The sequence below is a fragment of the Amia ocellicauda genome, chromosome 15 (assembly GCF_036373705.1).
Source record: "Amia ocellicauda isolate fAmiCal2 chromosome 15, fAmiCal2.hap1, whole genome shotgun sequence".
In the NCBI taxonomy this organism is placed as follows: Eukaryota; Metazoa; Chordata; class Actinopteri; order Amiiformes; family Amiidae; genus Amia; species Amia ocellicauda.
In genome coordinates, this window is record NC_089864.1 from 3,526,212 (window position 1) to 3,543,820 (window position 17,609).

General features: G+C 52.1%; 1 protein-coding gene across 3 annotated transcripts; it reads left to right on the forward strand.

Moving 5' to 3' along the window:
* Window positions 1–1,114: 1,114 nt before the first annotated feature.
* LOC136771341 (large proline-rich protein BAG6) lies at window positions 1,115–13,507 on the forward strand. Of its 3 annotated transcripts, none has more exons than XM_066723591.1 (26): window positions 1,115–1,591; window positions 2,876–2,959; window positions 3,089–3,206; window positions 3,759–3,982; window positions 4,339–4,410; window positions 4,730–4,777; window positions 5,214–5,288; window positions 5,511–5,740; window positions 5,829–5,958; window positions 6,045–6,251; window positions 6,978–7,254; window positions 7,551–7,601; window positions 7,718–8,055; window positions 8,158–8,236; window positions 8,328–8,734; window positions 9,422–9,785; window positions 9,876–10,045; window positions 10,322–10,375; window positions 10,459–10,561; window positions 10,948–11,072; window positions 11,199–11,333; window positions 11,536–11,598; window positions 11,764–11,907; window positions 12,162–12,269; window positions 12,359–12,505; window positions 12,736–13,507. In XM_066723591.1, exons 2-26 carry the CDS (start codon window positions 2,882–2,884, stop codon window positions 12,829–12,831), a joined length of 3,843 nt encoding a protein of 1,280 aa, XP_066579688.1. In that variant the 5' UTR covers window positions 1,115–1,591; window positions 2,876–2,881; the 3' UTR covers window positions 12,832–13,507. The 3 variants fall into 3 exon arrangements, with proteins under 3 accessions (XP_066579688.1, XP_066579687.1, XP_066579689.1); XM_066723590.1 differs by having other exon boundaries at window positions 1,116–1,591; window positions 7,551–7,613; XM_066723592.1 differs by lacking the exon at window positions 4,730–4,777 and having other exon boundaries at window positions 1,116–1,591; window positions 7,551–7,613.
* Window positions 13,508–17,609: the final 4,102 nt, after the last annotated feature.

A 17,609-nucleotide genomic window follows, 5' to 3' on the forward strand; every position in this document is an offset into this window, starting at 1 on the left:
ACTAAACTGGCCCCCACAGTCACCAGATCTCAACCCAAAAGAGCATCTTTGGGATGTGGTGGAACGGGAGCTTCGTGCCCTGGATGTGCATCCCACAAATCTCCATCAACTGCAAGATGCTATCCTACCAATATGGGCCAACATTTCTAAAGAATGCTTTCAGCACCTTGTTGAATCAATGCCACGTAGAATTAAGGCAGTTCTGAAGGCGAAAGGGGGTCAAACACAGTATTAGTATGGTGTTCCTAATAATCCTTTAGGTGAGTGTATGTATATATATATATATATATATATATATATATATACACAAATTAAAGGCCTACAAATTTCTAAATACAAAAGTCTAAACACTGGTGTTTCCTGTGAACTGTCATTCATTATGTAATATTCAAGTTCCTGTCACTGTGAGGTGGCTGTGAGAGGCAGAGCGACAACAGAACTGTATTGCCTCTATGATATTATTATTATTATTATTATTATTATTATTATTATTATTATTATTAATAATAATTGAATTGCTATCAATAATTCTATTTTTCACATAAACTATTATGTCCAAACACTTAATTGCTGATATCAACAATTAAAAGTTTGATATCAGAAATATATTCTTTGATATCAACAATTGCAATTGTTGTTATCAGAATATGGCTTACCATAGTACTGCAATATACTGTAGGCTGTAATATGTTGTGCTGTAGTGTAATACAGCTCATTGTATTATTCTGTAATATACTGTAGGCTGTAGTATAGTGTGCTGTACTGCACCACACTACTATAACTACTACTGATTGTCTACCTGCACACAAGTCCAAGGTCATCATTTCCCAGGGAGTGTGTGTTTATGGGTGTTTGTTTTATTATTCATTTTCTGTGTCTATGTGAGTATGTTACTCCGGCAGCCACACGATGTATATGGATGGGGGTGGATGTATATCTGTTCATATTATTGAAACTGACAGTGCGAGTTGAAATGCCGCAATTAAACAGGAGCTTTATGAATACACTGTTTTATTCGCGAATATACGGGCATCTTCAAGCAAACAGAGACGCGCTGATGCGCTGCTATCCTGATCATACGGTAGCGATGGCAGCTGTGCCGCGCCTCGCCTGACTCAAATACAGACACCGAGGCAGCACCGCTGTCATGAAGGCTTTTTAACACCAAGTAGTGCCACTGGGTCACGATACGTTACTCAGACTGGCAGACAGATGCGTGAACACACGTCTGCATTAAGCTGACAGCGACCACGCACAACAAGTCACATATAAGGGATACAGGCGTTTGACGAAGACAGCCCCGCTTGGTCTGTTTGTAGGAAGTTCCAGGGTCCTGGGCGCTGTGGCTGTGTTTGAGTATCCGGCCTTTGGAGACGGGCGGCGAGAGAGGGGGCGAGACGGCGCAGAAACAATCCACCGACTAATTACGGACGAAACCCCAAAACGCCCCCGTTAGCGGAGTCGACACGGCCTTAACTAGCGGAGCCCGGCTGCGACAGGGGAGATAATAAGGAGAAACGCCGCTGTTCTGTTGTCCTGTTGCGTCTGCGCGGGTCTGGGCTGAGGAGTAGCAGCGCAGTTGTACGGAGGGGTGAGTCGTGTTGACGTGCCGGTCTGATTAATAAACCCTGGGGATTCAACCAGGGGACAAAACGCACACAAACATCCACGTCTTTACAGCGGCGTTTCGGCCTGTTGTGCGCGAAAACGCCCTGCCTAATCCGCATATACAGCACCACCTTGTTCGCCTGCTTTGCGTCTTTTTTTAGGGCCAAACCCCCTCTCTGTGTTTCGCTGCCTGCCTCTGTTATTTTTTTTACCGGCGCTTTAAGGGTACCACTCAGTCTGCTCTTTAATACGGCCTGTCTGTATGTGTGACCATTGATTTTGAGCTGGAAGGCGTAGGTTAGTGTCGTGGCTGTTCTGCATTCCAATTCTAAAGCACATCGTGTTACGACAGTGGCGGCTGCCTGACGGTACAGTGGAGCACAGTGCAGTGCCAGAGCTGTAATTCAACAAGTGACGCAGTTGATAATGAAGATGCCAGTTTCCTAATCTTCCGGTGTGTTTACTTCTGCTCATGTAACTGTAGAAGTGTGCTTCTAACTGTAGACATAAATACATGCACTTCATATTTCTAGCACCGAGGCCTACACGCACGCATTTGTTATTGATGTTGGTATAGTGTGGCAATTGGTAGATAAAGAGCAGTTTTGTCGTTTTTCATATCTTGTCCTATTATCCTATGGGAGATAATTCAAACTTCTGCCCCACAGAGATTATTCTGTTTCGTTTCTAAATCACGTGTGCACCAACAACATAAATCCATCTCCTCTCCTTTTTTGAGGGGGTAGGCTTTATACATGCATTAAATACTTACATTTTGTATCATGGTCCCTCCCCCGAAATGAATGTATAGTCTGTTGGGAACAGCGTACTAATCAGATGTTGCTGGTGTCAGTATGAAGAATCCCCTTTTTAATGTACGGGTGAGGAATTTGGGGCCTCTTCACAGTATGATGCTAAGAGGCTGACGGGTGTCAATGTGGGCCTGAGTCCAGCTATAAACCGCAATCTCAGTGAACTGCTTTGAAAGCTTTGGCCAAAACTCCTCTGTTTCTGAATGTCCTTTCAGTGGCAGAACCTGTGTTTGAATTATGTTTTGTTTCTGCTCTCGGTACAGTCTGTATAAAAGCTAGCTTCACATTGAGTCTCTGGTTTCTAACTTTTATTATTATAATCCCACCTGGGATTGTGCCCACGACCCGCTATACAGTCGAGAGTCCTGATCGCTGCTCAACATGGCTGCTTTTGTTGTTTGCCTATTATTATAAATCTCACTAGTATTATTAGTCAACCTGCTGTTTCTCCTCAGGGCAGGATGGTGGAGCCGGGGAAAATCGATGTGACGGTGAAGACACTGGACTCCCAGAGCCGCAGTTACAACGTGGGGGAAGAGGTGAGCATATAGCGCTGTTGAACGACACTGTGCTGTACTGTGAGCCTGATGTGTAGCACCTGCTGACTGACACTGCTGTACTGTGCTGTACACTCATGCTACTCTTTCGACTCCCTCTTCCCCCCCCAGATCACAGTGAAGGAGTTTAAGGAGCACATAGCCAGCTCCGTGGGGATTCCTGTGGAGAAGCAGAGACTGATCTACCAGGGCCGCGTTCTGCAGGATGACAAGAAACTCGGAGAGTACAGTGAGTGACACGGTTTCTGATTCTCTAGAGAAGGGGTGGTGAACCTTTCTTGGCTTGAGTGCCCAATGACTGGTTTGTTTGGGTGCCAATGATAAATTAGGGATGTAAAAGTTCATACAGGGCCTAAACGGTAATTTTTGTAAACAATTATGCAAACATGCCAATAAAACAAACCTCAATCCACAATACAAAAAAAAAAAAAAAAAAAACAAAGGACTGATCCATCTAACCCACCCTCCCGCCACCTGCATCCACTGCTTACCTCCCCCCACTGTTGCACCTTTTGGCAAGGTCAATATTGTAAATGAGAATTGGTTCTCAATAGATTTATCTGGTTAAATAACGGTGAAATGAAACAAATCCTCTGTGGTCTGGAGAGCATGTGAGCTCTAGCCTGCTAATGGGACTTTTACTGCAGAATATAAAGCTGAGGCACCAAGTAATTTCTCACAAAAAAATATGACTATGCAGGATTCATGTTTGCTCACAGATTATTTTATTTTAATGTTGATTTCATTTTTATTTCCCCTCTCTCTCCCCCTCTCTGTGCAGATGTTGATGGGAAGGTGATTCACTTGGTGGAACGCGCCCCGCCCCAGACCACGCAGCCGGGGGGAGCCGGGGGCAGCGGCACCTCCGGGACGGGGGTGTCACCCCCCCCTCACTCCTCTTCCACAGCCCCCCCCGGCCCCCCCCACGACCGCAACGCCAACAGCTACGTGATGCTGGGCACTTTCAACCTGCCTGTCAACATCATGGACCCCCAGCAGATACAGGTAAACTCCCCCCGTTCCTCCCACCCTCTTTTTAAGCCCTTTCTCAAACGGAAGCCACTCATCTCCTCGTCTCCTCCACACTTTTCCCCCTATGGCCATGGTCACCCCCTCACCCTCTTACTCCACCTGAAGGACCCGGGTCGCCCTTCTCTCACCCCCCACCAAGGACTGGGGTCAAATACATTGTTGCTACATTGTGCAAGTGTGTAGGTCATGTTGCCATTTTTGTGTAAATTATGTTCCGTCTACTCTTAAATGCCCAAATGCTGTTTACATTCCTCTGGTCTGGGTCTTCACAATGTTTTCTCTCTCTCTTTCCCTCCCTCCCTCTCTCTCTCTATTTCTCCCCCTGTCAGATGTCCGTGCAGCAGATGATGGCCGGCATGGGGGAGGGTGGGAGAAACGCCCGTGTGAGCACCAGCACTGGAGTGAGTCACACTGGAGATGGAAGGATATGGGGAGGGGCACACTGAACAATTTGGGAAGGAAAAGGGGGAGCTTGGGAGAAACATTTGGGGGTGGGCGGGGTAAAGAGAAGGCTGGAGAGTGGGGGAGAAGTGAGCGAGACAGAGGGAGGCGCGGAGGACAGGAGCGTAACGGTTCAGATGCGGGTTGCAGCACTGTCCCCCCCCCGTGACTCAGCCTGGGGCCGTGGGTTACGTGTCGTCTGTCTGACTGGCTGCCTCAGTGCCTGTCCCTCTGCCTCTCTCCCTCACCCCCTCTGCCTCTCTCTCTCTCTCTCTGTAGAGTAATGGCTCAGTGGATGTCCATATAGATGTGGAGCAGGCCATTCAGGTGAGTGTCCTCACCTCTCCCCAGTCCCCAGCGCACCCCTGTGCTTCATTCAGCCCTAGGTGCCCTGAGATGTTCTGTGATTCAGTTGCGTGTTGCTTGATTCCAGTCGAGCTGTAGAGTCAGTGACGTGACGTGACGCAGAGCAGTGGATTGTGGGAGGTCACTTGTATGAATGACAAAGTACAATCGTAATCCAACCCATTGCTCGTCTGAACTGTTATCTTTAACCCTTTAAGACCCCCAAACTCGTGCACACTCTCCTATGCATACACAGACATCACAAACCTTTAGCAGGCTTGAGTGTAAGACATGGTCCTCAGGCCTCTGTTTGTGATGCATTCACTCACACTGGGTTCTTAAGGGTTAGGCGTTGCTTTCGGTGCCGACGGTGTTGCTCGTCCAGATAACCTCCTTATTGCCCTGTTTGTCTGTGCAGAGCGAGCCCCGGATGCGCCTGGTTCTGGCACAGAACCTCCTGAGGGACACGCATCACGTCATCGACAGGCTGGAGGTGAGGATGCCGCCGGACCCTTGGTGTGCTGTGATGCAGTATGGCGTGGCTCCCGCTGCACACTAATACAGAGCCCTGCATAATGTGAACAATTCATATGTGCTCCACAGCACAGAGACACTACAGTGCACTTCTGCAGTACAGCACTCAGTGCAGTAAACTACAGTACAGTGTTTTCCTTGCTTGATTGTTAACCCTTCCCCCCCCCCCCTTCCCCCCCAGGGTCAACCCAGTGGTATGGACCAGGAGCCCCAGTCCACAGAGAACCCCTCGTCCCAGACGCAGACCACCCCCACTGCCCCGCCCCCGCAGTCCTCCCCCACAGAGCCGCCGACCCCCGACAGTGAGGGTGGGGCTCAGCCCATGGACACTTCCCCCCCGCCGCCACCTTCCTCCTCTTCCTCCTCCTCCTCCTCCACACAGACTGAGGGACCACCCCACTCCGGACCCAAGTAAGACTACGTGTCTCGCTCTATCTCAGTGCCATGTTCACCTGTGCACATGATGTGTGAGTGACTGCATCTTTAATTCCCCCCACAGTCACCCATCCCCGGTGGAGTTCATGGAGGTGCTGTGTGAGCTCCGGCAGGTGGAGGACCGGCTGCAGCCCTTCGTCCAGCGCACACACCAGATCCTGGGCTCTGCCACCAGCGCCGACTACAACAACAATGTAACTGAATCCCCTCTCTCTGCGACACACGCAGGCTGCGCTCCTTTACGGTGTTTTATTTGTCCTTGATTATCTCTCCCTGTCAGACTCAAGAGCGTGAAGAGGACCAGCTCACACTGAACCTGGTGGGGGAGGCCCTGCGCTTCCTGGGCAATGCTCTGGTGGCCTTGAGTGACCTGCGCTGCAACCTGTCGTCCACCCCCCCCCGCCACCTGCACGTGGTTCGGCCCATGGCTCACTATGCCTCCCCTGTAGTGCTTCAGTCTGCTGGCCAGCCCAACATCCCCATCCAGGTCAGTCATGGCCAGCGCCTACAGGAGATCTATACCCTCTGGGCTGTCCGTGCCTCAGAGTTTCATGCGTTTAAGTGAAAACCAAGAAAAGTTATACATTAGAAATTAAATTTTATATTCGCTGGAGCTCGTGCCCTCGGGTGTTTCCCAACGCAGACCGGCAGTCTGTGTGGTTTGGAAACGTGAATCGTTTAGTTACGTAGATTGTATAAATTAGCGAGATAGCGAAATACAAAATGTATTGGACTATTATGACTGGAAAACATTGCCAAAATCAACACCAATGTTCAGGTATTTTCGTTGCAGCTCACATTGCTAAACTATTATTTAATTAATTAAATGTAATAAAAATGGAAAGAACATTTTGGTTGGTCAGTTACAGCTGTAATTACAAAATTCCTTTATAAACAAACAGTCACAGCCTTTATAGTTCATTTAAAATTGTGGTTAAAAAAAAAAAAAAAAAAAGTGGTGACGAACAGTAACACAAGAGTTTGACACGAGATGCGTGAGATAGGTGACAGGTCTGCTTATTGATGCGGCTCTGCGGTTCAGTGTCCATGCCGTGGCGGCTCTGCGGTTCAGTGTCCATGCCGTGGCGGCTCTGCGGTTCAGTGTCCATGCCGTGGCGGCTCTGCGGTTCAGTGTCCGTGCCGTGGCGGCTCTGCGGTTCAGTGTCCGTGCCGTGGCGGCTCTGCTGTTCAGTGACCACACTCTCCCTTACAGATAAACCTGGGCACCACGGTAACCATGACCGCCAACGGCAGACAGGCGGCCGAGGGGCAGGCCGCTCCCGGAGCCACGCCCACCAGCACGTCCTCGGAGCAGCCAGGAGGGCCTCAGTCACAGACCCCGCCCGCACAGGGCTCCCAGGCCAATCAGACGGGCTCCCAGGCCCAGCCCACCTCGCAGGCACAGCCCCCTCCCGGCACGCAGCCCCGCGTCATCCGGATCACTCACCAGACCATGGAGCCGATGGTCATGATGCAAATGAACATCGACGGTCAGTCTGCCAACTGCCAGAGCGCTCCCTCTTGATTGAGGGTGGGCTGGGAAATTCAGTGCATCATAGACGGGGTCTCTTTCATTACTTTGTTGAAAATATGAAGAGATGGACAATTTCTTCTCTATTTCATTGGGAAATATTGTTGCTTTTTTGTTCTTCATCTTTTAGTTCTTATTGTCCCCTTTTTTTCCTGTGCTGCTCGTCTGCTCTGTGGTCTTGTCTTGCTGGGGGAGAGTGTTGGGGGTGTGATTGTAGTTGTCAGTGTGAGTAACTGCCTCTCTCTCCTGCCCCAGACTCTGGCACAGGCACTCAGACTACAGGATCAGCTTCTACAGGCGCCCCTGGTCAGTCTCCCGGTCAGTCTATAACGTCTTCCTGCTATTTGTCGGTCGGTGTGTCTGTTGGTTGGTCAGTTCGTGAGCCGAGTTGACCGGCCTGTGTTTCCTCCGCTGCACTGCAGGTGGCGCCCCTCCCCTGCAGATCCCTGGCCTGCCCCCGGAGTTTATGCAGGCCATCGTGCACCAGATCACCCAGCAGGCCCTCAACATGGCGACGGCTGCCACGGGGGGGATGGGCGTGCCCGGCGGTGGTGCGGTTCCGGGGCAGCAGGGCCAGGGGGGACAGCAGCAGCAGCAGCAGCAGCAGCAGGGTGGCGTCCCCATGCCCGGCCCCTTCCCCCCTCCCCAGGCTAGAGTGGTCATCACCCGGCCCTCCTTCACCCCTCGGCCCCCCAACCTCAACCCCCGCGGCCCCTCCATCAACCTCCGGGCCTCGGTGCCAGGACATCCTGGAGTGCAGGTACTGGACTGGGGACTTCTCTCTGTGTCTCCGTCTCTCTGTAGTGATGTGCTGTAGTGTCCAGTCAGGCAGTGTCTGTAAAATCCCCTCTCTGTCCCTCAGGCCGGCTCCATCCCTCACGCCTCCCTCTCTCAGATGATCAATGGCTTGGTGGGCCAGTTGCTGATGCCGGTCCACATGAGTGAGTCCAACACAATGCTGCTGCCGCCTGACACGAGTGACAGTTCATTGTCCAGTCAAGGCTGTTAACACCCTCTTTCTCTTTCTTCCAGCCACCGCAGGTGAACACACCACCTCCTCTTCCTCTTCCTCCTCCTCTTCATTCTCCTTCTCTAGCTCCTCATCCTCCTCTGGCACCGCTGCCCCGCCCCCTTCCTCCTCGTCCTCTCCCCCCCCCTCCTCGGCCAGCACCTCCGGTCAGACGTCCACGAACACCACCAGCACGGCCTCCACCGGCCACCCCTCCCCCACCGCGCCCCCCCCGCCCTCGGACAGCGCCCCTCAGCCCCCACAGGCCAACCTGGCCCAGCTGCTAGGCTCCCTCTTGGGGGGGGCAGCCGGCGGGGTGGCGGCTGCCGGGGCGGGTGCCGGGATGGGAGCGGGAGGAGTCCCCCCCTCGATCACAGTCACCATGCCCGGAGTCCCGGCCTTCATCCAGGGAGTGGCGGACTTCATCCAGGTCAGAGCTGCTTCATGTTTACCATTAATCTACCACGTTAGACAGGTTAGAGGGTTCCCTGTGCAATTCATAGCATTCATTCTCAGAGGATCTCTCTCATGAGCAATATGTTGTATTGTAATCATCACTACATTAAATTGAATCTAATTCAAATCAAATCTAAATCGAATCAGGATCTTGTGAATCTGATCGAATTCGGAGATCAGTGCCAATACCCAGCCCTAATGGAGGGTCTCAGTCTATTCATTTAGGCCAGGGCTGTGCGGGGCCATGGGGCTGTTTCTCTGGGGTTATAATTAAGTCTGATTGAGTGTAGTTTAATTTATGCAGGGTTGACACATGGAGGGTGTTCACATGCTGTTATAATGACTACTGATGCACTGTGGAGGTGTCCAGGACATCATCTGATGGACTGGAGTTTAATTGAAGGGTTTGAGGTTGTCCAGGGCTATACAGGTCAGTGGTAATATCTGACAGACTGTAGAGCTGAATACAATGATTAATGAAAAAGGCTTTCGCTCTCCATTCAGAGATTCACTGATCTTTATTTATGCAAGGCGCTATATAATTTAAGTCAGTCGAGGGGGGTCTGTAATGTCTGAAGGTTGATATGAGATTTACATGTTCTCTCTTCTCCCTCCCTCATTTCTTTCCCTCTCTCCCTTCTTCCACTCTCTCCCCCTGCAGGCCGCCCAGCCCGTCTTCCCCCCTCCTCCCTCCCAGGCCCCCGACCAACCCCCCCATCCGCAGCACGGCACCCCTCACACCCACCCTCCCCCCCCCTCATCCGCCACCACTCCCTCCTCAGGACCCCCCCCGGCCGTGGTCCCACCCCAGGCACAGGCTCCCCCTGGGGGCCCCCCCCTGGGCGTGGGTGCAGGGGGTGAGTCGCTGAGCCCCGAGGTGTTCACGGGCATCGTGCAGGGGGTGCTGTCCTCCATGATGGGCTCCCTGGGCTCCCCACAGGGCAGCAGCGAGAGCATCGCCGACTTCATCCAGCGCCTGTCCCAGACCAGCAACATCTTCGAGCCCGGCTCCGGTGCCGCCATAGGTGCGTCACATCTGCCCCCCCGCCCCGCCGCTCTCTGTCCCTCGGGGCTGCTCCAGTTGGGCATTAACCATTTCTCTCCTCTCCTCTCAGGGTTCTTCGGGGACCTGCTGTCTCTGATCTGCCAGAGCTTCTCCATGGTGGACATGGTGATGCTGCTCCACGGCCAGCACCAGCCCCTGCAGCGCATCCAGCCGCAGCTCCGGGCCTTCTTCACCGAGCACTATCTGCAGGAGCGCGAGCCCAGTGACGCCAACATCCGGGTCAGCGCCGGGCCGCCGCACACACGGACCGCGTACCGCACACGGTGTACCGCAGACCGCGTTCTGTAGACTGCGTACAGCACCCAGACATGGTCGCCACCTTGTGCGTACTGTAGACTGTGTACCGCACACTGTACTGCACCCTGAAACGGCAGCTACATACTGCACACTGTCCGAACAGCGATGCGATATTCGACGGGAGCGAGAGCCCTCTGACGGCCCCCAGGTTAGAGAGCGCATCGCTGACAGCCGTCCTCTCTCTCTCTCTCTCTGCAGGCGGCTGCGGAGGATCTCATCAATGGACTAGAGGAGTACATCACAGAGAGCTTCGTAAGTGGACTGACGTGCCCTCGCTCGCTCTCCCACCTTCTCTCTGCAGTCAGTGTGTGTTTACTCTCACTCTCTCTCTCCAGTCCACAGTCAGTGTGCGTGAGGGGGTGAACATCACTCAGACCAACATGGAGTTCCTGACGGAGCAGTTCACACGCATCGCCACACACATCCTGCGCTGCTCTGGTGAGACACTGAGCTCCACACAGACATTCCTGTTGAGCTTTACCTGGGGGGCAGATCAGCAGGGTAGTAAAGCCTCTCTGTACCACAGTATGCTTTCCCATGTAGGGCCCACAGCTGTTAAACACAGTACACGTGTGTGTCTCTTCTGTATGAAGTCAGTGGATCGGTTTTAACTGCTCGAATACTCGAGCGCTGTCTCCGGCACTCAGTGGTTCAGATGGCGCTTGAGATCTGGTAGCAGGTGGATGTGGACAGTAATTGTAACCCATTTTCTTTTAATTCTTCGTCCTTTGCTTTCCAAAGGAAGGGGAGCTGATACGGGCTGTTATAGAGTCAGGTGTGTTGCGGTGGCTGTGCCTAGTTGTGACGCTGTGTTGTCCCTGCAGACCAGTCTTTCGGGCAGCGGCTGCTGGAGCTGTGTAACCAGGGCCTGTTCGAGTGTCTGGCCCTGAACCTGTACTGTCTGAGGGGGGAGCAGAGCGCCTTAACCGCCGTCATCAACCACCGGATCGTGAGTGCGCTGTCTGTCCCCGTCCGCTCTGTGTCGCTGCCTCACTCGCTCCGCACTGCTCTCTCTCCTGCATCTACACTGTCGCTGCGTAGCTCCCTCCCTCACTCTTTATTGACCCTCTCTCAGAGGAGGATGTCTGCAGAGGTGAACCCCTCTCTGGTCAACTGGCTGACCACCATGATGGCCATGAGGCTGCAGGTGATCCTGGAGCACATGCCTGTGACCGAGGAGCAGGTGCTGCACTACATCCGGCACACGCAGGTAAGGCCACCGCTCTATAACACTGAGATGCACACACCCGCGCACACACACACACACGCACATACATACATACGCAGATACGGCCACCGCTCTGTAACACTGAGATGCGCACGCACACACGCAGTTACAGCCTAGGGTGTTTCTGCTCCAGTGCTGCACAGATCTCAGTGATGAGACTAACGTGTTTGTCCCGTGTTGTCAGAGCGAGCCGGCCGAGGAGGAGCAGCCAGAGCCCCCCGCTGAGGAGGAGCCCCCCAGCACCGAGGTGAGCAGCGCGCTGGCACGGCTTCATGATCACACTCTGGCACAGTGAAACTCGGACGCTGTGTCACCGACTCACTGACAGTCATATTCCTGGCACACTGACAGACACTGATGCACACTTGAATACACTTGAACACGCTGTCTGTCTGTCTGTCTGGGGTTTCAGTCTGTCCAGATGGAGGAGTCCTCCGCGTCCCCCACTCCAGCCACAACTGCTGAGGAGGCCATGGCATCGGCGGGGGAGACCGTCGCAATGGCAGCACAGAGGGAGGAGGCGGAGTCCGAGCCCTGGGCAGCGGCCGTCCCCCCGGTGAGCCTAGCCCCGCCCCCAGCGTGCCTTCATATTGTCTGGCTGACTGACTTGCAGCCAATAGGCAGTCTGTCTGTGTGTGTGTCCCGTGTCTGCATTAACCTTGGTCTTGGTCTCTGTATACAGTGTTAATGTGTTAGTCTTTTGGCTGGCAGTGTCCCTGTTTGCTCCCTCTCTCCCTCTGTTATTGAACTGCAATATCCAGCTGGTGTGTTTGTTACCCACTCTCTCCTCCCTCCTCTCCTCTCTCGCAGGAGTGGGTGCCCATTATCAGACAGGACCTGCAGTCCCAGAGGAAGATGAAGTCCCAGCCGCCCCTCAGTGACGCCTACCTCAGCGGCATGCCGGCCAAGCGCAGGAAGGTGAGACGGCGCCCTCCCTCTCGCAGCGCCCTCCCTCTCGCAGCGCTGTGTTCATGTCCTGCACTAACCCCTCTCTCCCTCCCTCTCAGACTGTGCAGAGCGAGGGGCCACACCTGACCCTGTCGGAGGCGGTGGGCAGGGCGGCCCGCTCAGCCGGGGTGAAGCCCGTCACCAGCACCGACAGCCTGCAGGGGGAGTTGGAGCGGCCGGAGCTGCAGGAGGCCTATACAGAGCAGGTACGGGGTTGGGGGGGGGCACCTCGACAACTTCAGTATCGAACAGTAGAGCTACACGAGCATGGAACTCCCCAGTGATGTGCAGTGGCACCACATACAGGGCGGCTATGTCCAACAGCCAGACGATGGGTAACAAACGTGCCAGTGCAACACGGTGTACTGCAGTAAAGCAGGTGGTAGTGCAGTAAAGTCTCCATTAAAATACGCATGTTGAACTACTACGTTCGCAGGTCAAGTCCGACATCAAGAAGCGGCTGCGAGACGACCCCGACTACAGCACACAGCGCTTCCCCAACACGCACCGCGCCTTCTCTCCGGACTCCTAACACCGCGGCCGCCCCCGTCTCCCCGCAGTCTCGAGACGCACGTCCTCTGAGCCTCTCCCCTCGGTGGACACACGGTGAAGCTCGCCGGTTCCCGAGGGACCTCTCGCATCCCCCCCACCCCTCTGTAGCCACTGGCCGGGGCTCCCCTGTCCATCACACCTCCCGGTCTCCCTATTGGACAGGCACGTCCAATATCACCCCAGCGGCCTCTGCTGTCAATCACAGGCCCCTTGTTGTCCCTCCCTTTCTCCACATCTACTGGCTGCATGCCCCATCAATCAGAATCTCCTGCCTCCTGATTGGCAACTCACTCAGAATGCTGTCTCTGTAACTCCTATACTCAGTGCTCTAGGGGGATTTTTTTTTTTCGGTTCTGTAAATTATATAAGACTACAACGAAATTGAACGGTGCTCGCTATGGATAGTCTTGGGGGGGGGGGGGGGCGGGGGAATTTGAAAACGTCGATCAGAATGTAAAAAAAAAAAAAGAAAACGATATGAAAAACACAGTGGAAAAGACGGAATCTCTTCCCCGTTCATTCTAGTGATTATTACTAATGTTAATATTATTGACTGAGGTCGGTGTTCCTTTTTGTTCTCCGAAGTGTTGTTTCTGTGTTTTTATTTTGAGAGATGTTTTAAAAGGAAGAAAAAATAAAAGAAAATGCTGACAACGCTTTCGAATACAGACCTTCAAATCTATGGAGATGGTGGTCCTGGTGTACAGTGTGAGGGGTCGAAGGTTAACGTGCCTCTGTGGGAGGTAGAGGTAATGCAGCTGTGCTCCTCGTTACTTAGTTGAATTCACCTAATTGAATCTTTGTAAGCTAGTTCTAGATCACATTTCCTAGTTTACATCGTGTTCTAGAACACATCATATGTTCACTTACAGCCGGCTCAAAAACGTTACAGAGTAGATGTTTGACCTGCCAACATACGGGGGGGGATTTACTGAATTTTGTATTGCTATGAATGTTTTTTTGTATGTTTCTCATTGGAATATTTATAACGCATAGCCACTGTAGACGCTCCTAACTGGCTTCTGAGTCAATATACTCCACATATACAAATATGATGCACACCACAGAACAGGCTGCTTCTATAGATTAATTTAAGATGAAACTTTGTGACGCATGGAACCTTTTTTGTGTGGAAAGGCTGGGTTGTAGGAGCAGACGACTACATCGCTGAAAGCTGCTCATGTGGGGCTGAAAAAGTCTAGAGGAATTGGTTGCAGAGTATTTATTTAGTCTTCAGTATTACAATTTTCAAAGAGCATTTCAATGATACACTCCTGGGTTTTACACACATGAGCATTTGAAAACAGTGATCCTAAGACACTTCACACAACTCTCCTATCCCATGATCTTCCAGGGAAAAGTGTTGGCAGTGGACAACACTCTTACAAACTGAGGCATCGCAAACATGAGCAAGCATCTCCATCTGATGAGGAATTCTCAACAAACCCACTCGCTGCTACAGCGAGTGCAGATAATAGAGAGCATGTGATGTCTTCAGGAGCTCCTCTAACGTTATTAAGCAATTATGCAGATGAACGATGATTCTAGTATTTTTAATTTTAATTTTAAAATCCATTTTCCCCAAATCAAGACTCAAGATAAAGATAATGCAAATGTAAGCGGGCTGATTCTTGTCTCGTGGGCTGGACTGTGGGGGCTCTGGTGATTTGGGGTGGGCTGGGGCCCGGACGGTGGGTTTCAGAGTGCTGTAGAAGCTCGGTTGACGTTCTCGTAGTCCAGGCTGGAGTCTGGGGGACGCTTCCTCCCCTTGCACTGGTGGATGTCGTCTGCGAGGCAAGAGGAACAGAGATGGTCAGTACTGGACCCTCGTTGACCCACAGCACTGCGCTCTGACACACACACACTCTGTCCCAATGCACTGCAGCCGGTGCGTAGTAATCTCCAGTACAGTATATTACACTTTAAATCGATAGTCCTGCAGTAGACAGCAGTGTGGAGCTCTGGACTTGAGTGGAGGGTTGTGGAGTCAGTCCCAGATGAGCGACACTGCTGCTGTACTGCAAGGCACTGTACCCAGAATGCACCAGTAAAACTGCAGCTGTATAAATGGGTAATAGTCACAAAGTGGAGTACACTATACCGTTTAGAGTAGAAAGGTTCAGTAACAAGTAGAACAGTAAAATGTAGTGCAGGACTAAAGTGTAAAACATCTCTATAGCAGAGAGCAGCACAGTGCACTACAATGCAGTTCTCAACAGGACAGTAAAGTGCATTCAATGACTCGACACTATGCTACAGGGTACAGTAGTCCTGAAACAAATCTCCTGTAGTCTCGGAAGTAAAATTATAGGAGACTTTAGGTACACAGTTGAAAAAGGGACTCTACACTGATCTATGCAGAGATGATGAATGGAGTCAATCTAGCCAGCACTATATTCAATCTCCACGGAAATACAGCCAGCCCAGCTGGGCGAGATCTTAAATCCACTTCGATACGTCGCTTCACAGAGGGGAGGTGCTGTCGAACACGATTCGCATCCAGGGCTGCACTGTCTGTATACACTGGCACGTCTACTAAATACGTAACCGGGAGTGGACTGATTCTCTTCATCTCATGAGAGCCTGAAATGGTTCAGTGTGTGGTTCACTCCATTGTTGTACAGCACAGTGTAGTATGCGACATGCAACACACAACAGAGTGCAGTACGACAATGCACAGCCCTGCGCTGCAGCACGGTGCACACAGCCTCTCACCTCGGTGCGCTCTGTACAGTAGCGCTGTGACCACGATGCTGAAGATGGTGGTGAGAGTCAGTCTGATACTCCAGGACAGAGGGCTGTTGCAGGTCTCTCTCCGGGGGTTCCCAGGACTTCCTGCCAGACAGAGACAGACAGACAGACAGACAGGACTGGACTGCAGACACCGCTACTCTTAATTCAACTATAGACTAGTGTGCAGCTGAACACCCTTTACACGTGGCTGAGTGACAGCCCTGCCAGAGTCTATCAGTCAGTGTCGTCCCCCACATCACTGGACCGCAGTGGGCGGAGGGGACTGCTGATTGGCTGTGTGGATTAGCAGAGGGAGCCGGACAAACCCCCACTGTCTCTGTGTGAGCAGATAGGAGTTTAGAGAGTGAGAGCCGGGTCAATTCACTAGGGCTGGGAAAGTATGTAGGTCTGGACGTTGGAACTGACATGCATTTTTTTTTTTTTTTTTAAGAAATCATCCATTATATTCAATAATGTTTTATTCAGAGAGTGAGGGGAGTAGACAGGGCTGTAGAGTGACAGCATGTACGCCTACGATAATAATAATAATAATATTATTATTATTATTATTATTATTATTAATAATAATACAGTCAGTAATACACATACACATGCAGTAATTAGATACAGACCATATTCACTCGTTTCAGCTGTAACAGGAGAGACAGAGCAGTCAGAGGGTGCAGCGCTCAGAGTGCCACAGTGTGGGACAGAAACCAAGGGCTTCACAACATTGACCAGCCTCTGAGCATTAGAGAGGGGTGATACTCACTGGTGATGGGGGTTCCTGTAGTCGGGGGTTCAGTAGAACTGAAGTTTGTGGCTGAAATGGCAAAACAAAACACAAAACCATTTCAGTCAGAGAGAGTGGAGCTCAGAGCTGCAGAAGACATGAGCTGGACTGTGAAATCCACTCTCTGGAGGCCTGTGGAACTGCCACTCAGCTTCCAATAAGGCCGACTTCATTTCTGTCTTCACCTCCCAACAGTCTCTGGATTTCCTCGCTCTCACCGAGACATGGATCTCCCCAGACAACTCTACCACCCCTGCTGCCTTATCCTCTCTCTTTGTCCTGTCCCACTCCCCTCGTCTTACTGGGCGGGGAGGAGGAACAGGGCTCCTGCTCTCCCCTTCTCTCCTCTTCTCTGTCCCCCCCTCTCTCTCCTCTATCTCAACCCACAGCTTTGAATTCCATGCAATGGAAATCACCTCTCCCTCTCACCTCTTCCTTCTAGTTCTCTACCGTCCACCTGGTCCACTCACCTCCTTCCTGGATGAACTCGACTTTCTTCTCTCCTCTCTCCCCTCGCTGTCCTCAACTACCATCCTCCTGGGAGACTTCAAGATCTACCTCTCCAACCCTTCCCACTGTGCCAGATTTCTTCCTCTCCTTCACTCCTTTAACTTCTCTCTCTCCCCATCTCCCCCCACTCACAGGGCTGGCTGCCAGCTAGACCTCATCTTCTCAAGAGGCTGCTCCCCTTCGACACTCTCCGTGACACCCATGGACATCTCAGACCACCACTTCATTTCCTTCTCCCTTTCCCTTCCCTCCCTCCCCTCTCCACCCATTCCCTTTGTCACCTTCCGCCGTAATCTCCGCTCTGTCTCCCCCTCCACCCTTGCCTCCACTGCCCTCACTCTCTTGCCTTCCATTGATTGTTTTTCAAATCTATCTCAACTGTGCTACCTCCTCTTTGTTCTCCTCCCTCACCTCCTCCCTTGACTCTCTCTGACCTCTCGCATCTCGTCCTGCCCGTCCCTCCCCTCCTCAGCCTTGGCTCTCTGCTGTTCTCCATGCAACCCGAACTAGTCTGCGTGCCGCCGAACAGAAGTGGAAAAGGACCAAACTCCCAGCTGCCCTTGAACTCTACCGCTCCCTACTGTCCACATTCTCGTCCTCTCACCTCAGCCAAGAAGTCTTACTTCCAATCTCTCTTCAAATCCACTATCAACAACCCTCGCAAATTCTTCTCCACCTTCTCCTCCCTCCTTGCCCCCCCTCCCCCTCCCCCTCCCCCTCCT